This window comes from Pteropus medius, unplaced genomic scaffold (genome assembly GCF_902729225.1).
Source record: "Pteropus medius unplaced genomic scaffold, Ma_sr-lr_union100, whole genome shotgun sequence".
NCBI lineage: Eukaryota > Metazoa > Chordata > Mammalia > Chiroptera > Pteropodidae > Pteropus > Pteropus medius.
Window position 1 is genome coordinate 9,718,091 of NW_024350926.1, and position 25,819 is coordinate 9,743,909.

Genomic DNA, 25,819 nt, shown 5'->3' on the forward strand with positions numbered 1-25,819 from the left:
TTTAAAGGTTGGATTCAGATGCGGAAATAAACATACTACACAGAGACAAGACTGTTCTTCCAAGATTTTCTTTTAAAAATGTTCTCTCCTATTTTTAAAATGTATAGATTTTAGAATGTCATAGCTATTTTAGATAATAGCATATTGTTTCACGTCACCTATATAGCAGTAGTATATAAAGATACCATTTCAACCCTCATTATTATGCAGGTTTTGGAGTTGCTAAATACAGCAACTCATAACAGAATCAATAATGTGTGCAGGATAAATTTCGAAAGAAGAGATTGGCTTCCTGAGAGATTTAGAATATTAAACTACTTTTTATACTTGGTTCTGTCCATCAGTTTGAGTGCTGCTTTCCACGGTGTTTGCTCTCTGCTATAATAATCACCCCGAGTATCATCGCTCTACTGTATTTATATAAGCCACACAATTCACTAGCTTTTGCTACTCAGAAGAGATTATCGGAGTTTGCCTGCATGCCCTGGAGGGTAATATATTTTTTTATTTCATCGGTTATGAAGCATTTTATATATAACTTCTCAATCGATCCTCTTAAATTTCAAAGTAGATGGAGCAGATATTATATCCTCATTTAACAGATGTTAAACTGAACCTACCTACATGATTAGTCATGTGTTTTCTTCTAGTTCATATAGCGAAGACTTTTCCAGCAAGGAGAGAGTCAGCATACTTTTTCCCGAAGGCCCCCACAGATTCTGAGTTTTGTATTTAGACAAGTGGAAGTAATTTCATCAACATATTATACGCACTACCTGAAAGATTCATCCCACGCTCTGCAGTTGGTCAGTTGGTTTAATCATTCTTACCCATGACCAGCTATTTTTTTTTTTTTTAATATAAGACCAGTAAGAGAGGTATCTTATCATCCATGTACGTTTTGTGCTAAGGTGGTTCTAAGGTAAATTTTATTAAATAAATATGGTATATCTATCATGGTAGTTTAGAGGTAGAAGGGGGTCGTGTAGGTCATTTAACGTCCTTATTTTATACAAGAGGACTCTGAACCTTAAAGAAGTTAAATACCTTTTCCAGGGATTCGTAGTTCTAAATAACAGAGCTGAGACTTGAACTTAGATAATATGAGACAAATTCCAGTGCCTTTTCTACTGCACTCATGTCTTTTAATGAATACCTTCAAACAAAATGCGCCTTCGTGGCTGTACAGCCTAAGCGGCTTGTCACGACCTGTTGTTGGTAGTTCCTTCCAGGGGGGTGTTGACACCAACACACATGTGTATGCCATATTTTGTAAATTATAACACGGTGCCATAAGACCAGCCAGTATAAGAGGAAATTGTAAATTTATATATCTTTTTAAATTTATTTTGGATGGAATAATTATTTCAACATTTCTTTTCTGAGATAATTGTTTTTAAGTGCTATTTCTTTAATGCTGTTACCTCTCTTTTATACTTTTTGGTGATACCGATTTTCTTTTCTTTTATAGATAATTTGAACATGTTTGATAATATGTAGGAATTAATCCCAGGAGTTGGATTTTATTATATGATAGTTTTTCTAGTTGTTCTTAGTTTTAAGTTTTTGCATTTTAAAAAATGGGAGATGCTTTGGTTCTTAGGCAAATGAAGACATAACTCATGTAGACTGTTCGCTTTATGAGAGCAGCGGATGAGTCTTTTCGCCCTCACGTCACGGTTATTTGATACATGCCTGGCAAGTAGTAGGTGCTCAGGTAGGCACTCACATTGCTCCCAGGAGTTGAACTGGTTTTCCTCAATAGTTCATTTTTATAAGATTCTGTTTTGTCATCTGTTTTACAAGGTGATACTGAAATGTACTTTTAAGCAAGTAAAATATGTGACACTTTAACATTTTGTGTTGATGAATGTTTAAATCTTCGCTTCGAATTTAAAGAAATAGATGAGAACTATAAACAAGCAAGCTTCAAAGATCATGCAGCACGTAGTTCGCTTCGACAAGATTATGAAGACATTTTTTGTCTTAACATACCTGATGGATTTCATCCAGCGACCGCCTTAGCACTCCGGGTGGTGGCATTTAGTGACCCAGGGAGATGAAGCTCCTCTCCTTAAGTCAGGCAAACCTTAGCTTTGCTTTTGTAGTGTCCACTGCTAAACTGCCACCGTAGACATTGCTTCCGTTTGAGATGACAAATAGTCACGATCTACCACTAAAATAGGGCAGTGGAAGATTAAGAGAATGAGAGAACAGAGCAGTTCCTCTGTTACTGTTTGATTGTGTTCCTACCGACGTCTGTTTTGATTCCCCTGATTAGTGTTCTGTGAACTCGCTAAATGCTTTGGGAACAAATGATATGAAGTCGTAATTATACTTTTTTCATGAGTTTATGTTACGCTTAAAAGGAAATGGTTTTCTAGTTGTCTTTCATGTGTTAAAAGAATTGTAACAATCAGTAAAATATTCAGAGAATATGGTAAAGATTTAGGTTTAAGAATCATTATTAGAAAATTATAGGTATGGGAATAAATTTAGCTTTGATATTTGGCTAGATAATAAAATGACACATTTACTCAGTTATGTAGAATCCCAAACAATGTAGTTTTTTTTTAATCGTTTCTGTAACAAAATTTGTTGCATGCAAGTACATGATAGATGTATTAATTTTTAATTGAGTAGAAGTTGCAGCTAGTTCTTACTTATTTAATGACTTGTATGGTCAGAATATATCAACTTGCCAGTCCAGTGATCTTAACATAATATATATAAAATAATGAACAATTTACATAACACAGATAGTTTGCATAGTAATTGGGTGATCTTTTCCTTCAAGCAGTATACTTCCTGTTGTCTGGTGTCAAAGAAAACAAGATTTTTTTTCTTTCCTGGTTCACCTTAGGAAGCCACCTCACTGATCACTAATGTTATTTCTTAATGCTTTGAAGATTAATAATATGCGCTATTAACCTTAAGATTTGGTTTTTAAAGTTTAGTAATTTGCAATAGTGATAGCCTGTAAGTGAAGAGAATATGACAAATCGATTTGGTTAAAATAAGAGTTAAACAGAGATTTCAAAAATATCATTTTGGTTATCCTTAAATCATGACTTCTGTATTTGGTGTGGACTTTCTCACCACTTATAATTCTAAGACTTGTGACCATTTTAATTGATAATGTTGCTTATTTCAAAATGAAACAGGACATTTTTTCATAAGAACTGACAACTAATATGTGAAACTAAGGGAAGACATAAAACTTGGAAGTATTACAATTTGAGCTATGGAATTTGTTGACTAAATTCTTTTCCGTTTTAGAAAATGGAAGTGTCCAAGTTGGAGAATTATTACCTTGCAAGATATGTGGAAGAACATTTTTTCCAGTGGCGTTAGTGAGTACCTTTTTCCTTTGCCGTTTGATGGATCAGTGATTGTTAAATACTTCTGCACAGGTCTCCTCTGTGGAATGATTTGGAGAGAGACTGGCTGATGTTCTTCGGTCAGGAGTACCCTTTCCATCCACGTCATCTTCCAGAATGGTCTTGCCCGCAGAGTTGCATCGCTCTGCCAAACCTCTCTATTAAAATGTCCTTCCCTTTGTGAGAATAATAACAGAAACAACATAAAACTCAGAAATGCATAATAACATATTTAAAGATACAGAATATGATGTCTGGGATTTACTTTAAAGTACTTCAGGAAAGTAAGCTGTGATATATGAAATATGATTTCTAAAACATTTGCAATTATTGAAGCAAGGTAATGAATAAATGAGTAAACTATTCTCAATTCCTACAAAGATCTGAAATAGTCCAAAGAAAAAATGTTTCAATTAAAAGTGCCCCTAAAATATATTATGCATTCTTAATATACTTTTAGATACTTAGTATATACACATAAAAGCACTTTTAACTGATTTTAATATCAAATAGCTAGCTATGTAGAGACTACGAAGAAAATGCCTACACACCTTAAATATTTTGTTTTACCTTCAAATATGAATATAGATTTATTACTATTGAGATGTAGAATAAAGACTATTTTCTTTTAATATGGATTTGCTGACTAGAATTCTGCCACATTGCATTTTGCATCTTACCATTTCCAGTTTGTTCTTTTAAAGTGAGGAATTAATGATCCAAAAATGTCCAGCAACTACAGATGCCTAAATAATGACAACTTTTTTCTTAATCCTTTAAAAATGTCTTGCCCACACTTAATTTAGTGATTATTTTTGGTTATCAATTCACTATTTTTTCAAGCCAATTTCAAAGCATTCAGCTGAGTTCTCACAGAAGAAAAAGGTCCTTTTTTGGTCCTCATTTATTGAGCTAATATTTAGTAAATGATGTAATCATGGTATTGCCTGCAACTATATAAACATCCATTGGGTCCAAGCACTGCATACTTTTGACCTATACAACTCAATATGAGAAGAGATGTCTACTAGAAAGTCGCCTGCTAGCCACACTCTTATTTTTTTAATACTTAACAGGTTTTATTCTAACAGCTATAATTACAGTGCTTATTTGTTGAAATGAAAACTGAAATCAGGTATGTAAAACAATTAGTTACTAATTGTTTATAGAAAATATGAGAGGCTCCATGATACAGAACCAACCAGTGTAGAGATTTCTTCTTTTCCCAGGTAAAGTTTGACAGTTCCTGCTTGTTCAGTCAGTGTTTATCAAAATATAAAAGAAACAAGTACATTTTGTGCACCGATGTCATCAGTCAACAGATTTTATTTAGCAGAGGGAGAATGATTATTTATCTGATAGGTTAACTGGAGGTCACTTAGAGCTTCCATTGTAATGTTTTTAAAACAAATACATGAATGATTGAGTTGGCAGCCATGTTAAAAAAAAAATCAAACTATAGGAGTAGATTACTAGATACCTCAAGAAAAATCCTTGGTAAAGAAAGAGAGAAAACTTAAGTTCCAGAAGAGAGAAAAGGGATGATTGTGAAGGAAGGGTACCAATCTAATCACTTTGTCCTATTTTATATTAACTTTATCTTAACTTACTCCTATTATGTTAAATTTAGTAATCCAAACTACTGCGAATATATTTTTTGTAATCCTAGCACTAATGTATCCTCCATTCACGTTCTTTTTTTAGCATCTATTTTCAGGTATTTAGTAATGAAAATACTTTTTCCCACTTAGATAGCTTTGACTTGGTTATATTATTATCCTATTCTTAGCAGTGTGAAAACTAGGAGAATATTAACTCAAAATTGAAATCTTATTTAGGTATTATTATTTATTGTTTGTTTCATCTTAAGGTTTTTAAACTGGTCTCAAATGACAATTTAAAGTTTTTAGTCTTTCCTTCTGTAGAGAAGAAAATGATACATTGCATTTCTTCATCTGAACAGAAAAAACATGGACCCATTTGCCAGAAAACTGCCACTAAAAAACGGAAGACTTTTGATTCAAGCAGACAAAGAGCTGAAGGAACTGATATTCCGACAGTAAAACCTCTTAAACCTAGGGTAATTATATAACTTTTCAACAGTATGAACCTTGTTGCTATATGTATTGAAAAGAATTACAATTCTCTGTTATACTAAGATTGAAGAACAAACAGAATTTTGTGTCATGTTTAGAAATGATCAGAAACTTATTTTAAACTTTGCAAAAGAGAGACCATACTACTGTCTCAGGCTCTAGCTATTACAAGGAGGTTTTTGTAGCATTGGAGAACCACTTACTTTGCTACAGGCTGGAAATAATTAAAAAGTCTTCACAAGTTCTTTTATGTCATTATAAATTACCTCAGATATAGTTAAGTATAAGTTAAAATCTCTTTTACCAGTAGCGTAATCCCTGTATACGTAAGTAGAGCTATTACTTATAGACATCTTGGCATAATAGATAGTGATTATCTTGACTGATCGTCAGTGTTTGTGATCTTATTATACTTTCTGGGGAAAAGTTTTATCAGTTACTCAATTGTCTACATATAGGAATTATCAGTTTATTTTGTCTTGTGACCAAAGCAATGAATCTCCTGTAATAATATCTCCTTAATACCACCTCGGATATATACTTAAATATACTTAAATTAATCTTAAGATTAATTTATATGCTTAAATTAATCTTAAGAAAAAGCAAAGTAAAAACCATTGTTTTACATTAAGTAATTTATATTCTCGCTACTTAAAGTGTGGTCCATAGAGCAGTAATATCAGCACTACTTGGGAACTTGTTAGAAACGCAGAATCTCAGGTCCCACCCAGACACATTCCATTAGAATCTGTGTTTTAGCATAGACCTTGGGTGAGTCACATGCACATTAAAGTTTGAGAAGCAGTGAGTGTATTAGATTTTGAACATGGCAGTGTAGTTCTCAGTATCTTTACCTGTATCAAGGAAATCCTACAAAATCAGCAGAGTGAGCAAGCAAACACAAACACTATTTTTGGAGAAAAGAAAAGCAGGCAGGATCCGCTGACTGCGCCATGCATGTAAGGACTGCCCAGAGCAACTGAGATCCAGGAGAAGCTACCCATAGAGGAAGTGCAGGAATTTACCGGGGGCGTGGGTGGGGGGGCACCCTGGCCCAGAATCTGGGAACTTGCCACCTTCAGGGTATGGGGTCTCCTCACCTTAATGGCGACGGGTCTTATCAGGAAGTATATGGCCGTTGTTTACTGCAGCCAAGGCAGAGACCCGGATGAGTTTCAGAGACTCAGACAGAAACGGGAATGAGCCTGGCTGGGATGGACAAACGCCAGGAGGAAGTGAGGAATAGAGAGCTGAAGAGGTCCAGCCAATGGCAGTGACAGAGGCGCTCAGAAAGCGTTAGCTGGGGGTGGAAGGGACCCCCTTTCTGAAGATGGGGGGCCACTCTAAAGGGCTGTGTCTTTTTTCAAGCAGTGAGTGTGGGAACTGAGGGCAGTGGCTGGCGGCAGCAGCCCTCCTGGACCCATATTGTAGAGAAGCAGAAGAGGCACTCCAGATCACACACACAGACCTCGTTTGCATGTGTATCTGATCAGCAGAGGACAGAGCTGCCCTGGGCCTCTCCTCCCTAAAACCCCTTGCGAATGGCTGTGCCAGGAAAACCTTAACTCACTCAGTGACAGGTGATGAAAACCGTGGGCTCAGTGGTGATACAGGGGTGCTACAAGGAAAAAGCAGAAGGGAGCAGCGAAACTAACCAGCACATGGCTAGCACGCATCATGAAGCAGATAAATGTTGCCATCACACATTTCACCATAAAACAAAAGAACGAAAGAATCGGTCATCTCGAACATGTAAATGTGTGTAATTATACTGAGTCGAGGTTTTTGCATCTATACTCATGAGAGAGGTGGAGCTATCTTTTTTTTTTTTTATGAGAGTTCTGTTATTGTCATAAGGCTAGTTGGAAAGTTGTCTTGTTTTCTGTTTTGTTTTTTTTTTAAGAGTTTTTTAAAAGATTGATGCTGTTTTTTTCCTTAAATGTCTCTAAGAATTCAACAGAAGAGGCGTCTGGTTCAGGAGTTTTCTTTGTGTATTTTTTAATAGTAGATTCATTTTTAGAAATGTGTAAGACGTGATTTTCTGTTCTGGTGTCTATTTGGTTGTGTTTGTCAAGGATATTGTTTATTTCATTTTAATTGTCAAATTAGCATTAAGTTTCTTTATAATATCTTCTTTCTCATGTTTGTAAGAACTGGATCATGTACTATTTTACGTTCTTGGTAATTTGTATTTTTTTGTGTGTGTTGCCTTCTTAGTGTTTTTAAAGAACCACCTTTTGACTTTGTTGACTCAACATATATTGTTGATTTAAAAATTAAAACAAAATAGAAATAGTCGGCTATTTCAATAATATGACAAAATAAATCTTTCATAGCCCATAAGCCAGCATCAAGTTTAGTGAAAAGGTCCTTAGAGGTAGTTCTGTTAGAGTCGAGAGCAGGATTCAGCTCCAACCCATGAAGTGAGTGTTGGCCGATAGCTGTGTAGGGATTGGAAAAATGAGGATAATACTGCTGTTGTTAGAGATGAAAACTCAAGAGAATCAACTAATATAATACTACAATTAATAAGAGAAGTCAGTGAAGTAATGACGTCTGATGTTAATACACAGAAATTACTAGGTTTCATATTTCAACAACTTGTAACAGAAAAATGAAGAAAAGACCCTTTATAAAAGAGCACCAAATATAAAATATTTAGGAATAAACCTTATAATCATAAAGGTACAGGACTTCCACAAAGAATATTTTTAAAAAGTACTGAAAGACAAACGCTTCTTCAAATGGAAATATATCTCATATTCTTGAATGAGTATACTTAGCATAATAAAGATTTAAGTTCCTTAAGTCATTTGTGACTATAATGTTTAGTTTTTCCTGTTAAAATATGGTTTCCAGTTAAAAAAAAATTAGACTAGCCGATTCTAAAGTTTCTATGGTAAAATATACATACAAGAATAACCAGAAAAGTTTGTAAAAGAAGCAGAATGAAGGAGGTTACCCTACCAGATATTAAATATTTTTATAAAGTGTCAATATTTAAAACACTGGTACAGTCACAATAATGGAACAGAAAGGAAGTTCAAAAATAAGTTCAAATACAAAAGAGAATATAATAACTTGATATCCCAGCTTAGTGGGGAAAAGCTCATAAAGAATGGGATGGCGAGGCAGCTGCAGAGCCGTGTTAAACAGAAAACGAAGTTGAATCCGTATGTGACACCGAACATCGCGATGAATTCCAAATGAGCGAGATTCACATTTTTTTTTTAATGAAGCCACTAAAGTAATAGGTGGAAACATGGAAGATTTTCATTTACTCTGGTGTGAGATTGGACTTTGCTGACTGTGACTGCAGATCTAGAGAACAATAAAGATTTATAAATTAAACTACATTTAAAAAGTAATTCTTTATATCAGAAGACCCTTACATAAGGTCAAAAGACAGACATAGTTTTTGTGGAGTATTGGGGCTAATCTCCTCTAAAGAGTGACTGGAAATTGTTTAAAGAAAAAAAAAGACCAGTATCCCAACAGATAAGTTGACCAGACATATAAGCAGTTCACAGAAAAGGCAATACGAATGATTCTTAATGTTATGAAAAGATGCTCACTTTCTTTCATTGTAAGAGAAAAGCCAGTTAAAACCATAGAGAACTGTTTTTCACCTTTCTCTTCAATTAAAAACCCAAAAGTCTGATAATATGCTTCGTTGAAGAAACTATGGGAAAACTGGGAAATATACTCTTAGTGGGAGCTTAAATGTGTGTAATACCTACAGAACTCGGTTTAGCAGTGTCTATCACAATTGCGATTGCATTTTAAAAACATATAATATAGTTGCATAAAGTTTTTTTTTGTTTTTTTTTTTTTTGTAATTGTAAATTTTGGAAGGAGACCATTTAAGGACACCTGATAAGAGAACATTTAAAGTCATATATATGGCATTTCCTCAAGTTTTATCTCAATTTATTTCAAAAAGAAGTTCTGAAACTATTTTTCTTTATTTATAGCCTGAACCACCAAAGAAACCATCTAACTGGAGAAGAAAACATGAAGAATTCATTGCCACCATAAGAGCAGCTAAAGGCCTTGATCAGGCGCTTAAAGAGGGGGGCCGGCTTCCTCCTCCTCCCCCACCTTCTTATGACCCCGGTATGTGGAGGGTTGTTGACGGAAATTTTAAGTTGTTACTAAACTTAATTCATAATAATGGAATCTGATGAAGTATAATCTTCAAAAGCTTTGCTGCAAAATAATGGTGATATTCCAGGCATTTAGACTGATTAAGACACATCAGTGTGGAACGTAGAAATGCATTATCTTTTTAGCTCAATACTTTTATTTAAACAGAAAGCATTATAATACCGTTTTTTACATCATTAGAGTAACTTTTAAGTGTTAGTATTTCAGGACTTATTTTAATCATGCTCATTGTGGGTTGAAATGTACTCAGTCGGTAAAATTCAGAGTTACGATGCCCAGATCTTTGGAATCTTCTCATCCAGAAAGGAAAAAAATAATATTGCTTCTAAAATGTACAGTTCACGTAGGCAGCTACCATATGGACTGATATACCTAAATTATGCCCTAAGCTCATGTATTATATTTTCTTTCTCAGGTAGATAAAAGTTGCTTGTCACTGTTAACAAGAGCAAGGCAGGATGCTGGCAACACCATACTTGATATTAAGACACTGAAAGATTTAAAGTAGCACAGTCGACACTTTGTCACTGGTTATTAGAGTGGCCTAAAGAGACAGTTATTTTAATGTAAAAAGTTAGCCACATTAAAATTGTGGTAGTATTCTACCTTGAGACTTATTTCTTAGTAAAGAGAAATTCCTTTAGGAAATCCAGGTATGATAATGTTTGACATTTTATTGTAGAGAAGTTGACAAACTATTTCTATAAAGAGTCAGGGAGTAAATAGCTTACGCTTTGCAAGCCAGAGTCTTTCTCTTTTGTAACTATGCAACTCTGCCTCTGCTGGAAGATATCAGCCATAGACAGTTATGTAAATGAACGGGCATTGCTGTATTCCAATAAAACTTTATTTGTGAAAACAGGCCACAGGCAGTCTGGATTTGGCCCAGGGGCCCTAGTTTGCCAACCCCTGTACTAGATTAATTAAATGGAATGCTGTGAATGTCTTGGGGATGTCCCGACTGGGTTTGGGATTCTTCTAACTCTCCCTTACTTTTCCCTATGAAGTTGAATTTTCTCTCTGTTTCGGAGGTATTTATATGTTACGTCTTATCTAACATAACTATATTTTTCATGTTTACATAAGTCAGTGAGAGTGCCAGTTCTTCAAGATAATTTGGGCTTTAGAAATTTTTTAATCTCTCAGAGTAAAACAACTTTCTTATTAGAAATTTTAGACTTAACCACTAATTAATTAGCATGACAAATATTTGAGCTTCAGATGAATATAAATTCTAAAGGACAGACTCCCTCTCTAAAAATAAACACGTTGAAATAAATTGAGATTTTTTTTTGATACTGATAAATTTTTATATTCATGTCTTCTCAGTGTCTCAGTTGAGATCTTTTACAGGGCTACAAAATGCTACAAAATTTGGTAATTTAGAGATTTAATTTAAAAAAAAATTTTAAGCACTATAACTTGAATTTTAGAATATTTTATCGAGGAAACATTTGCTCTTAAATTTGAATTAATTATGTTAATGAGGTATGTTCTTATCACTTCTTTCATCTGATAGAACCTCTACAGGAAAATAAAACTGCGTAAAGTTGATTAAACTCTTTCTGGACAGTTTTCCTCTAATTGAAGTAAAGATTTTAACATATTCTAAATTTTAAAATACATTTTTAATGTATTGAGTTAATACTGCTTAACTAGTTAACCATATAAAAATATATATATATGATGAAAACATGGCATTATAGAGGCAAAAAAGAAATAACATTTTTCCTCTACTTAATCATTTTTTGTACTTAGGATTTATCTGTTGGTCTTCTTCCCTCTCAAATTTGATTCTAAGTGGGAAGAAAATCGGAGTTTATATACTAGCAGACTTTTTTCTGAAATGTCTTTACTAAGTTTAGATCAGTCAGGTCGGGTGATTATAAGGAAATGAGGGTTTTTGCTTATCAAATGTTGTTACTTATCCTTACATGGTGAATTAACGTTCATAAAAATTTAGAATTCCTTATGTCTCATTTCAAGTATTATGTTATTAATCTGTTTCTTTTTTCTATTTTAGATTATATTCAGTGTCCGTATTGCCAGAGGAGATTTAATGAAAATGCAGCTGATAGACATATAAATTTCTGTAAAGAACAGGCAGCACGTATTAGTAATAAAGGCAAATTTTCTACTGATACCAAAGGAAAAGTGACCTCTCGGCCACAGGTGAAATGCTCAACTTACTCATTTCTACAAATAAACGAGAAAATGACTTTTCAAGTTCACTGTTTCGGTTTTATGCTTTACAGAATATTTAAGTACAGTTTTCTCACCTGCAAAAATTTATATCTTACTGTTCAGGGATTTAGTAAGCAATTTGAATGTCTAACTGAAAACTTTAATATGAAATGGACTTGAGTTAGTAGAGACTTGAAATTATACAGATTTAAAGAGGTGTTCGAGAAAAAAGTAAGAAAATAAGTTAAAAATAGGTTAAGCAGATTCAGAGGAAACCAGAGGAATTAGAAGAGTGAGAAAATGGTGATAAAATCCATGTTTGAAAGTCACATAAGTCCTGAATGTTTTCATGTCGTAGAAGAGACGAGATGCAGCTCAGTAAGGAAGGGGTCAGATTATCTAGGTCAGGGGGACAGCCGGTTACTGAGAGGCAAGTGAACATGTTTTAAACAAGAGGCATTCAGAGTGGTGTGTGGATTCAGTAGGGAAACTAACCTGGCTGGTTCCTGCTGAAGGTAACAAGCGATAGATAAGGTGGGTTCTGGACAGCTAGGAAACCTGACGATAAAATTGAGTAAAATGATAGGAGGCCTAATATATAGAGCGGGGAAATATTCCTTTTTGAAAGGAATGTTCTGCTTCTTTCTATTTGTAAGCCACAAAGTTAGTAATAATACGTTTTGTTACGTACATAAAAATCTTAGTCCCCGGTACGAAATGCTACCAGGTCCCTGCTGAGACTTGGCGTCTCGGTGGGTTACGTGCTATGGCAGCGCCCTTTGTCCATGCTGGTAATTTTGCTCGTCTTTGGCACGTAGCACAGATGTGTGCATCATCAATTCTGTTTCTTAACACAGTTTTATGGACCCTGTTTTTAGTAGACGTGTCTGATATTTTGACGAGTCTCTGTTGGGTCTTGTTTTCCATATTGTTTTTAGTTTTAATACCTTTCCTAATGTCTTTGTCGATATTTTAATGGGGGAGACTGATGCTAACAGATGTTCTTTTAAACCAGAAACACCTCTTAGGTGTTCAAAGCAGCTGTTTTTATGTGGCTCATCTCCTAAGTCTTCTAGTCATTTGTTCATGTGACAGTTATTGATGGTTTTCCCTTCGCCGAGTGCTTTTAAATTTGAGTTCTGGAATAATAGTTCCAAATTCCAAACATGCATGCTGTTTGAGTGCGTGTGTCAAGATTTTTTTTTTTTAAGGTCGCATACTGAATTTCAAAAGGTTATGATGTTTGACTTTAACGTTTGTGTTTAGCCAGCAGCTTTTTAGTAGTAGTGCATCTTAAATTTTATTATGATTATTGGTATAAAATATGATTTGATTTTTGAATATTAGGTTTAAAACCAATTTTCACATAAAATCCTAAGCAGTTTAAATAATGCAGTAAGCCAAATCTCAAGTTCACGTGTAAGTACAGGAACCACCCTACAGTTGGAACATGGACTGGACCCAAGGCGCATGAGTCTTACTTAATAGCTGTCTCTCTTCACATTGGGGAAATCTAAAAAGGCAGCTGTCGTAAAACTTGTCCAGACTGATATATACTCTTAAGAATTTTTATCAGGAAATATGGCTGGATTATGTACATGAAATATAAAAACACATGTGAGAACATGTAAAAATCATGACCTTTAGTGCTATCCCACCAAGTAAGCATCATTGGGCGTTTCTAAGTCTTTCTGTTAATCCTTGCTTGGCGTTTAAAATCTAACACTGAGGAAATACTTTCCATGAAACCGTTTCTCCCACTGTGAGCTGGGAAAAGGTGCTCCTAGTTTATTTGAGCAGTGGAACCTCTGAGCCAAATTTTAGCACACCAGTTTTGAAAGGGAGCACGTTTTGGGAAACCTCTCTAAGGTGACACATTTTAATCCACGCTTTCTCGACGTGGCTGACTCAGTAGCTAGTAAAAAGATTGCTCATTTCAGGGAATGTGAGCTTTTGAAATACTAGTTTATAACCCCTAATCAAAAACGAAGTTGATAAAATATTTTCTTTTCTTTATTTTAGTATAAGCCGCCTGCACTTAAAAAGTCAAATTCTCCTGGAACGGCGTCAGGATCATCACGGTTACCACAACCAAGTGCCATTAGCAAGACCATTGTAGGTAATGAGATCCATAAAATCACTATTCTTTCTTTTTTTCTTTCTTTCTTCCTTTTTTTTTTGTCATAGCGTTGATAAAGAAGGAAATGAAGATAGTGTTTTATTCTGTATCATTAAAATAGATTTATAATTAGCAAGGGATGGAGAGCATAAGTAATTATTTGGGGGTAAAAATAAAGTAACTTTAAGTAGCTTCTACTTTAGGTATTTTCTAGTCCTTTGTTTATTTATTTATTTATTTTTTTTGGCTTAAAGGTTTGTCCTTGGTGTGATTATTGATATAGCATCTGTTCAGAGTAGTTGACCATGTTCTTTTCTTGATTCTTTGACCAGAGTATTTTTCTCTCATTTCTGCCTATGTCTGAACTTGATAGTTGTCCTTAATAGACAAATGACTAATGGCTTGAAGAAGATGTCGACCAGCGAAGTATACCTTTATTTGTATGTAAATTGTAAGAAAGAAATATAGAAATTAGAAATGAAGGACGCTATATGTTATTCTCTGGAAATTTCATTTTTTAAAAAAATAGCTTGTTTTGATTTATTGCCACTAAGATTTATTGCCGTTAAAGCTTCATTTTCCTTGTCGGAGGCTCTGTTTTATGCGATATTCTTTTCAGAGCGTATTAACACTGATACTGTTTTTATCGCAAGGTGCGCCTTCAGGTAAAGCGTCTTCCGTTAGCGGCCCTCTGGGAAGCAAACTTCAGACCTCATCGCCCTCTCATAAGGGGGTAGCAGCCCCCCACGCAGGGTAAGTCTACGCCGAACTTAATTTATTAGCTATCTATCCATCTATATGACACTAAGGTTTTATTTTGCTTAGATAATTGGCTTTTTCATTAACCTTAATTTTTTTTCTAAGTTCATTTGCCTCTTTAACATATTGCTGATCAGAACCACAATCACTGCTATCAAGGATCTAAATTAGTTGACCATATTGAAAGACAATCTGGTGGCATTTATCAGGAGTCTTAAAAAAATCTAGATTTTTGATCGAATAATTTTACTCTAGGAATCTAGTCTAAGGAAATTATTTGAAATACGGAAGAGTTTTGCAGTAACCGTAATTTATTAAGTATTATGTATCAGGCACTGTGCTAGACATTTTACATGTATTTTTATTTAAGTCATCCCATTACCATATGATGAGAGATTCAAAAGCAAAGTAATTTGCTCAAAGCAACACAGCTGTTCAGAGTTGGAAACAGGATACAAATTGGGCTATCAGTAGCTCTAAACATTGGTCACTTTTCATGTGTTTTTATTATAATGTAAAAAATATAAAATCACCTAAATATGTCTAGCTTTGTTTGAAGAGCAGATTTTGAAAATCTACAGAAGGTTATTATGCAAGCATAAAATATTTATAAATTTTAATAGGATGATTCTGCTATACCAAGAGGAATATAGGATACAAACTCTATGTTTACTCAGATAGAAACTGGAAAAATATGTGTAAGCAAAACTGTGCTGAAATAGTAACAGTGGGTGACTTTTTTCCTTGTATTTAATACTAACTACCTTTTATCTTTCTATAGTTTTATATACATGGCTTTCAGTAAAGTAACATAATTAAGCTTTCAACAATGACTTTCCTATAGGAAAATTGTTGATGACATTAGAGACTTTAGTAGAAGGCCTCCTATTCCAGTAGAAACCCACTTTCTCTGCCATTTTGATTTCAGAAAATTAAGAATTACTACATAACCTTTAGAATGAGGGATTATGTCTATATCTTTAGAAATACTGATAAAGTTGATTTAAAAATATAGCACACATTATTTTCAGATATAGGTTATTACTTTAACTTTTATTTATGTAGGAAAGATATACGAGGGTTTATATCAAATAAATGTAATTGCTTTTTGCTTTCTAATTTGGACTATGTAGAAAATGCAGAAGCTAAAAGGAATTTAAGTATTCTAGAAAAAGAAAAAAAAATCGGCTAACAAGATCTGATTAGTTAAGTGTTTTTTCTTTTTGGTGTGCTTCCAAAAAGAAGAGACAGGCTATCCTTAAGAAAGAGAGGTTATCAGGAGAACAGGTGGTTGAAAAGTAAAAGGTTCTCATCTTCCCGAGGTAAAACCTGACTTGATTGTTTTTTTCTTCTCTACTCGGTTGACTTAAATATAGACATAACCACGTGTATTTTAACGTTACAAAGCCTTTTTACCCATATCACAGAGAATTGCCTTCCATTTTGGTTTATAGTATTTGTTTGTAGTGTTATTTATAGTTTCATTTACAGTCGATTATGAATTAAAAGCTGATATTTTCGGTATCTTTCTTATCATACTGGGAATTTTATCAGTTGGCAATATTAGGTTGTACTGACTCCCAGCATTCTTAAACAGGGCGTGTGAAGCTGGCTGGTATCATCAAAAAGAGTTTGCATCAGAGAGCTAGGCTTCTAGGACCTACTGTGCCACTGAAGAGCTGTATCACTTTGTGCATGCCTCTTTCCTGCGTCTCACTCTGACAGCATTCTGTGACTCTGCTTAGACCTTGACAACTGATCTAAGAAAATCTGATTAACATTTACATGGTCCCTAGGAGAAAATCTGTTTGTACTAACAACAAAGATTTTCTAGCACGAAATCTTACAGATTCTCCCACATCATGTTAAATCGTCAAGCATAACTGTTCAAATCCCGATTGTCCATTTGTACGTGATCCTCGCATGTTAGAGGAATGTTTCCAGCCAGTAGGAAGAGAGTGATGGCGTTTGTTTCTGGCTAACTTATGACCCTACTAGCTGGAACATTACTATATCACTGTGTTCAATAGAACCATTCACGACGGTCTGTCTAGTGGCAGACTCCATTCGTTTTTTTAGTTATCGAGGCAGCGATCTGTTTGTGTTTCCCGTGCCATAATGAAAGCCCTGTGTCTGCCTGGCTTGCAGATGTAACCAGAGAATGTGATATAAAGCCTAGCAGCAGAGACACACAGTGCATTTTTAAAAATAATTTGTTTTTTTTTTTAGTAATAATCGACGTACAATATTATATTAGTTTCTGGAGTACAAAACAGTGATTAGACATTTACGTAACTTGGGAAGTCATCACCCAGATAAATCTAGTATCCATGTTCTTACAGTATATAGTTGTTACAATATTATTGACTATATTCCCTGTGCTGTACTTTACATCCCCACGACTGCTTTGTAACTAACAGTTTGTACTTCTTACTCCCTTCGCCTTTCTCCCCCGTTCCCCAACCCCACCTCCTATCCGGCAACCATCAGTTTGTCCCCTGTATCTATGTGTTTGCTTTGCACGTTCATATATTTTGTTTTTTTAGATTCCACATATAAGTGAAATCATGTGCTTGTGTCTTTCCCTGTCTGACGAATTTTACTGAGCATGATACCCTCTAAGTCCATCCATGTCATTGCAGACGTCGGGATTTCCTTCTTTTTTTAGCTGAGTAGTATTTCATTGTATATGTGTACCATTTCTTCTTTATCCAGTCATCTATTGATGGACACTTAGATTGCTTCCATGTCTTGGCTATTGTAGATTATGCAAGGAACATATGGAAGCATATGTCTTTTTCAATTAGTGTTTTGGGTTTCTTCTGATAAATACCGAGAAGTGGGCATACCGGGTCCTTCTTTGTGTCTTGTTATAGCCTTTGTTTTAAAATCTTTTTTTTTCCTGGTGTAAGTATTGCTTCCCCTGCTTTTCTTTGTTCGCTTTCATTTTCATGAACGGTCTTCCATTCCTTTGCTTTCAGACTCTGTGTGTCTTGGGTCTGAAGTGAGTCCCTTGTATGCAGTATATGGAATGGTCTTATTTTCTTAGCCATTCCGTCTTTTGATTGGAACATTTAATCGATTTACAGTTAAAGTAATTGTTGATAAATATGTAGTCATTGCCATTTTGTTAGTCATACTTTTTATCTTTTTTTTCTTCTTAAAGAAGTCCCTTAAAATTTCTTGTAGTACTGATGTGTTGGTGGTGAACTTCTTTAGCTTTTTCTTCTCTGAGAAGTTCTTATCCTTCATTTCTGAATGATAGCTTTACTGGACGGATTAATCTTGGTTGTAGGTCCTTGCTTTTCATCATTTTGCATATTTTGTGCCAATCCCTTCTGGCCTGCAAAATTTCTATTGAGAAATCAGCTGACAGTCTTATGAGAGCTCCCTTGTAGGTAATTAATTGCTTTTCTCTTGCTGCTTATAAGATTCTCTCTGTCTTTAACCTTTGGCATTTTCATTATTATGTATCTTGGTGTGGGTCTCTTTGGATTCATCTTGATCAGGACTCTCTGCACTTCCCTGGGTTTGTATGTCTTATTTCCTTCACCAGGTTAGGGAGGTTTTCTGTCATTATTTCTTCAAAAAGGTGTTTCATTCCTTGCTCTCACTCTTTTCCTTCTGGTGTCCCTTTATGATGTGATGTCGGTTTGCTTGATGTTGTCCCAGAGGCCCCTTACACTATCTTCATTTTTTAGGGTTTTTTTTTTCTCATTGCTGTTCTGATTGGGTGTTTTCTGCTACCTTATCTTCCAAACCGCTGATTCGGCCCTCTGCTTCTCTAATCCGCTGTTGAGTCCTGCTAATGCAGTCTTTATTTCAGTGATTGTGTTCTTTTCTGCCTGGTTCTTTGTTATGTTCTCCATCTCCATTTTTATGTTTCCTGTCTCTTTGTTGAAATTCTCGCTGATATCCTTGAACATCCTTATAAGCAGTGTTTTGAACTCCGCATCTGCGTATCTCCATTTCGTTTAGTTCTTTTTCTGAAGTGTTGTTCTCTTCTTTCATTTGAGACGTTTTTCCTTGTAGCCGCATTTTGGCTGCCTCCCTGGGTTTCTGTGTATTAGGCAGGGCTGCCGTGTCTCCCGGTCTTAGCAGAGTGGCCTCATGTAGTGGGTGTCCTCTGGGGCCCAGTGGCGCAATCTCTCTGGTCACCTGAGCCACGTGCTCCAGGTGTGTCCCTTGTGTGGGTTGTGAGCACACAATAAATTTTTGACAAATAATGAGAAAAGTAATGAATTAATAAATTCAATCCCTTGTTTGTCAACCTGTTGACACATGATGGAATCATGGTTCTGGGCTGATGGAATAAATATGTGAAGTTTGTATGGAAGCTATTATTTCCATTGACACAGATGATTCAGGATAGATTAAAGGGTATAAGACATCTGGTTAGCTGAAATGTTCAAGAAATTGAGCATCCGCTGAGATTAGTAAAATGGAGTAATTTTAAAATGTGACTTGGGATTGTTTAAAGGTTACGTATACATAACCTTTGTTGTGGTCAGCTTTAATCATGCATACTAGTGGCATGTAATCTTTAGCATATTTTGGAGTCATACCGCAGAAAAATTCATCTTTGCACTTGGGAAAATTCTCATGTTTGAAAACTAACCTTTAGACATCCTGTGGTCCGACCGATTTTAACAGATTTTTTTTTTTAAGCAGAACAGAAGCTCATAAGATTCTCTCTGTCTTTAACCTTTGGCATTTTCATTACTATGTATCTTGGTGTGGCTCAGGTGACCAGAGAGATTACACCACTTAGCCCCAGAGGACACCTACTACATGAGGCCACTCTGCTAAGACCGTGAGACACAGCAGCCCTGCCTAATACACAGAAACCCAGTGGAATTTTTCCCCATATTCTAAAAGATGATTATCTTTAATCCTAGGAGATTTTAGAATTATGATGCAACACAGAGCTTTTAAATAAATATTGCCACATTTGAATTGTGTCACAAAGTTTACATAGTCATGCCTTGAAAATTGTGTTTTCTTAATGGTTAATTACCAGCTTAAGTGGATATTTCAGCTGCTAATTTTGAATAGCTGAATTATCAAATTTCAAAGCTTTTCTTCTGTTCAGTTACTAGGAAAACAGAAGTTTACTTTGGAGCAACAGAATGCATATAAGGAGCATTTCTTAATACAAAAATTGAATTTGGTTTCTCATACTTTGTATTAACAACAGTAAGAAATAAATACCTAGTTTTTAAGTACATGTCATATGAGTAGAAACAGGCTTTCATCATTAGCCAATCTTTTGGTGGATGTGAATTATGTTTCTGTGGAACATTAGATTTTTATGAACTTCTCTGTCTTTTATTATTGATCTAGAAATACCTAACACAACCTGGAAACACAGAGTTTGGCTTCTTATGTGGATAATGATGATTGACCGTTGGATTAGGGCAGATGACTTTTCCATGGAATTGTAGACTAAATTATCTGCATAAGATTGATAAGTTTAGAATCAAAAGTGGAAGTAGGAGACATTAAAGTGCCTCAGAACATGGTGATGATGGAGGTCTAGAAGGATACAGAATATCACCTGGTAAACTTTTTCCCAGCATTACTTCAGAAGTCATCTTTTAATTATATCTCTATCTACTGGGCTTGCTACAGTTTTACAAGACTGAGTGGCTTTTTTCCTAAGAGAATTCGCTCTCATGGTATCAGCAAGGACCTTCGATAAATAAATTTCACATTAGAAATAGGTTGATATTATTGCCAAATATTTCTAAAAATGTGCATTCAGCTATAAATATTTTGAAAATCCACCAAAATATTATCTCTCTAGATACACTACTCGTATCATGGAAGTCACATGCAACTGCAGATATCATTTTAAATTAAAAAATCTTGGTCAAAGTAGAAGTGTTCATCATCTGTAGAAATGTGTTACCTTGACAAAAAGTAATATGTTTTCATTAAGGAACACAAGATAATGTAGTGATATTTATCATAATCTTTTAATATATGGTAAAATAAATCATCGTTGAAATCTGCTTTTCATTTAGATTTTTCAAAATCTTAAAATACTAACATCCTCTCATAGAAGAAATTTTGATGTTTTAGAGCAGGTGATGTTTTTGAATCATGGGCTGAGGGCCAAATCCTGCTCAACACCCGTTTTTTATTGGAATGTGGCCACGCCCCGTTGCTTTGCATTGTCCTTAGCTGCCTTCGTGCTGCAATGACACAGTTGAGTATTTGTGACAGAGACACTCTATAGCCCGCAGAGCCTGAAATACTTACTGTCTGGCCCTTTACGGAGAAAGTTGGCCACTCCTTCTTTGGGAATAAGTTAATTATTGTAGGAATTAGTTATTTATAATTTGAAGATAAGGGTTTTAAGGATTCTTCATTTACTCCCAAAGATGGAACTGTTATTTTTTAAGCCATGTGGGCTCCCTAGGAACTTTGACCACAGATTAACGTTCCCTGGAACCAATGCGGTTTTTTAACTTTTATTCTTCCGACACATTTCTGTGGCTGAATGGAAAGAACAGTGAGGGCTTGAAAAAACACTTTCGTGTTGACTCCAGCCAAATCTTTCCTAGAAGGACATGCTCTTGAATGTTACATCGGTTTGAAACTCTGTCTGCTCCAAATGCCTGCTATGAGGGCGTGCTTGGTCAGCTTCAAAACATCCTCCTTCCTTTCCATTAGCAGCAGCAGGACTTTTCCTGATGAACGGATCTGTTTATTCCTGCCTTAATTTCTTTCAGACCTTGAGTGTATAACAATTGTCATTACTGAATTGGAGCCTTTAAGAGATACTGGCATTAAAGCACTCTAAAAGCGTAGATATCGATAGTTCCATAATGGGGTACTACCACAGTGAAATTATATTCCTCCAACTTTGTAAATAATTAAAAAACATGTAATGCAGTCGACTTGTCATTCTACTTCCCCAACATTTATTGATTCTCAAAGTAACCCCAGGTGTAGATGATGGATGAATTCAATATGAAAATCAGCAGACGTGCATTTTTTTCATAACTTGAAACATCTAAGGGCACTTGAGATCAAAGCAAAACACATAGTAGACGCAGGCTTCCTGGTTTCTGTATTCATTTTATTCACTTCCTTAACTGACAGTTTGCAAGACCAAGACAGAGAAGAAACGTCAACCAAAGAGCAGTCAGTTGGGTCGAAGCCTTAAATTCTTTTTGGTAAAATCACCACTTTTGCAAAGATTTCAGTTTTTTCCAAATTTCCCTTGATCTTTTTGCTGTTTTAACTTATCTTTAGTGCTACTAGAGGTTGAGGCACAGAAATAAAGTTTAATAAAAAGGAGACGTGGGAAGGTAGCATTTATGTTCACTAAAATAAATGTGAAGATGGTACATGAGAAACGATCTGCCACATCCGTGATCTAGGTTGTTTAGGAAAAGATTTAAGTATTTGAAAGTTCTTCTTTCATAAGCTAATATTTTTAAAATTTATTTAATTACCCCAAAACTGACTTTTATTACATGCTATTTAAAAATATATGTGTAGTCAAGATTTATAAATATATCAATATATACATGTAAAATCTTGACTGTATTATTGAGATTTATAAATTTAGTTTTGGTTATACTTTGATATTGGCATAGTATAAAGTAGCAAATTATAGAAGAACATAAATTTAAGTGATTTTTAGTTTACGAATGACATTTATTTCTGTTTAGCCTAAGTAACATTTGAATGCTTGTATATTTATACATAGATATCTACATATATAGATGTATAGATATAGATATACTTATACATATATGCACACATACATACATACACACACACATAGGTAGCTAGGTAGATCAATTGAGTTCAATTTATAACAGGTATATGGCACTATATATTGTCATGGGAACCTGCCTTTCAATTGGATTTTCAAAATCTGAAAATACTGGTCATCCTCTCATAGAATATATGGAATATTCTCATTAGATAATTACCTTTAGATTTTTATTAGGTTTTACATATCTCCTTTTCAAACATGAACTTTGTTGTATCATATGTAAGATTCGAGTAGTTCTTATCATATTAGAGGAATCTTTCTTAAAAATGTAGCTTAAAATTTTCAAAATTATAATTTTAGTAACTTTCTGAGGAAGAAAATAAAATATTTTATTCCTTTTTTCAAATTCACAGATTTGTTTTGTTCAAATAACAATTTGAATAATAATGTTTTGATAATGGTTAAACAATTCAAAGAAAAATCTGACTTGTTTAAATTCCAAAAAGTTGACTTTTCCAGTTATCTTTCAGAAATAAAATGAACCATAAGATTTAATCTCAAACATTTTAGAAATTGTTTAATATATATATTTAATGAAGGCATTTTTTAAACTTTAAAATGTTTTAAATAATGTGAACATCACCACCTGCAAAACATTAGTATCAACGTTTACAAAAAAATGCCTGCTCTCTACAGGATACTAAAAGAACATAAAAATGGATAAAATGTGCCCCTCCTTAAAGACCCTTATAACCTAGAGAAATGAACGGATTCTTTTTAGATTCTAAACTCCATAAGAACAAGCATCAAGCCTCTCTTATTTACCAGTATATCGCCAGAAAGTAGCACAGTGCCTGACACATAGAGATGCTCAGGATTGATACAGTCAGTGAATAAGTGGAACAAGCAAATAAGCATCCCTTAAAAAGAGTGTAGTTTTAGAGTTAACGAGCAGTGATATGTTATTCAGTAGTCATTTAAAATAGTTCTCCTAATTTCATAATTTTCCCTGCTCCCTACCATGAGTGTATATGGGTTGGTGATAGTATATATGATTCAATTATTTGCTTGATGTAAAACAAGGAAATATCTACAGACCAGCAATTCTTGTATCAACCTCTGGATGGATATCCTTTACACTTTTGGCATGGCCAGTAGCATTTTTACACGTTATTTTTCACGATGACCGTGTTTTTTTTACATAGGATCTTGTTTTACTTTTCCCTGGATAGATTTCAGAAATAGTTATTCTTTGTTAGAAAGTCAAATGGAGTAAAGATATAAATATTCATTTGATTTCTTATTTTATATTTGGAATTTTAAAGAACAGGGGAAATGATAAAATAATAAGAAAAAGGGAAAGGGTCTGTGAATTCAGGGACTGGAAACAGTGAGATTACTCGAGAACACCATAAGGACAGGCCTCCCATCTGCCTTATTTACTAGAACAATGACTTTCAGTTCACTACTAGCTTCACAAATTTTACTTGAAACAATAGTTTTAAGTGTCTTCGTTGATTCCACTGCCCTGTTCTGTATAAATGGGGCATTTGTTTGGATGTTCATCAGAACGGATAAGGCGGCCTGCATAGTGAGAATGTTCATATCTAATAGTGGACATCGCATGAACTATCTGAGGGTTCTTTTAGGCATTGCTCCTAACCCTGACAGTCAGATAATTAAGAGCTTGGGTACTTTTCTGATGAACCAGAATAATGTCTTTAAAAACATTTTATATATATATATATATATAAAGAAACAAATGGTAGCAATCTCCTTATGGGTGCCCCTTTATATATTTTAATAGTAAGATGGACAATTTAGGCCCTCCACTTCGAACTGGAAGACATATGCAAAGGTTGTATGACAGTGATACAAAATCAGACAGTGCCATCAAAAGACATGAGTTATTACCCATTTACAAGTAAGTATTTACAACTCAGTTTGGTTCATCTTTTTCAGATATTTCCTTAAAAGCTTTATGTAATAGAGCACTATAAACTTGTATATTCCTATACTTAAAAAAAAATCTTATTTTAATCATTTTTAAGCTAGGAAGTGTTAAATAATCTTCTGGGACTTAAAACACTTTGATTTTTGGTGAATGTTTCTATCGTCCTAAAGCTATTTTAGAGCATACATTCTATTCCATTAAATTTTAATTTTTAGAAGGTGGAAATATCAGTCACCTTTAATAAGTATTATTTTTGTGAAGTTTTTTTTAGAAGTAATATTTTTTAAAAGAGTAGAGGGAATATTATGCTATATTATACCAATATTGCTAGATTATCTTTTAGTTAAGTAGACGATGAATTATTTTAAACAGGCAGGAAAAAAAAATCTTAGAAGACATTTCATACAGGAATCCTCAGTCTTTCGTTAGATAGTGATACAATTCCACATAGAACAGAGAAAGCACGTGGCAGTCATTCCGGAACGCTTCCACGTGAGTCTTGAAGCTTTACTAATTTGAGCTCCAATACAAATCTAACCTCATTATAAAGTGACGAAATTTAGGGCTTAATAAGTTAAATTACTTATTAAAGTTGAAAACATGTTATTAAACGGATCACTTAGTTAACTTTTAAACCGAGGCCTACTACAACATTCTTTTACCAGGTATGAAAACTAATAATAAATTTAGCTAGATACACACTAAAATGGGAGAAGTCTCGAAGATATGACCAGCAGCATGCGTTATTGTCAAGTAGCAAATAAGAAATCCTAGAAGGAAGAATCTGAGCCCCAAGCTGGTTTTCTCTGTAGAACTGCTGCGGTCCATATGTGCCGAAGCAGGTCTCAAAGAAACACTGACCAGCCGTGAGCTAGATGAAGTGCAGTTTCAAAATCAACCTTCTGTAGCTGCTGGCACCATAGCAGGCAGGTTGCACTTCTCAGACTGGCCAGAGGCTGGGGCAGCATCCTGCAGGTACCAATAAGGGCCGTTTCCGAGCCTCTGAGAATGGTTCTTGACATTCAGATTCTGCCTCTTAGAGGATGTTACTGGAAGTGCACGGTTGCCATTTAATAATGGCAGCTATTCTTTATAATATTATTTTTTAATTTTCTAATTATTAGAATGACTTTTAATTATTGATAGGGTGAGATTGTGCATGTAGGTGCATGGGTATGTTTGTTTTATCTGTATATCTCATGTACATATTATATGAATGCGATAGGATTTCTAACAAGATTCTGTTCTAGAGCCAAAAAATGAAAAAATGCATCCTTCCTAGTCTTTTTAGGAATGTCACTGGAGGAGCTGCCATTCTTTGGCAATGATTTTTTTTTTTAGAGCTTGAATCTCTAGGAAGGCACCATAGCAGTTCTGCGCTGTCCCTGAAGGGGGCTCCATAAAAGCAGAGTGAAGTGTCCCTCA

The 25,819-nt window shown here is 34.7% G+C and overlaps 1 protein-coding gene across 5 annotated transcripts in view; it reads left to right on the forward strand.

Moving 5' to 3' along the window:
* Positions 1 to 25,819, forward strand: part of ZC2HC1A (zinc finger C2HC-type containing 1A) — a 36,516-nt gene that overhangs the window by 4,499 nt on the left and 6,198 nt on the right. For 2 of the 5 annotated variants that reach the window (XM_039841915.1, XM_039841916.1), the window contains exons 2-8: positions 3,280 to 3,353; positions 5,306 to 5,460; positions 9,451 to 9,592; positions 11,667 to 11,815; positions 13,850 to 13,946; positions 14,600 to 14,699; positions 24,248 to 24,364. In XM_039841915.1, the coding sequence (XP_039697849.1) occupies positions 3,280 to 3,353; positions 5,306 to 5,460; positions 9,451 to 9,592; positions 11,667 to 11,815; positions 13,850 to 13,946; positions 14,600 to 14,699; positions 24,248 to 24,364 (834 nt within the window). The remainder of the gene's footprint in view (positions 1 to 3,279; positions 3,354 to 5,305; positions 5,461 to 9,450; positions 9,593 to 11,666; positions 11,816 to 13,849; positions 13,947 to 14,599; positions 14,700 to 24,247; positions 24,365 to 25,819) is intronic. The other 3 variants (XM_039841918.1, XM_039841917.1, XM_039841919.1) reach the window with 3 other exon arrangements.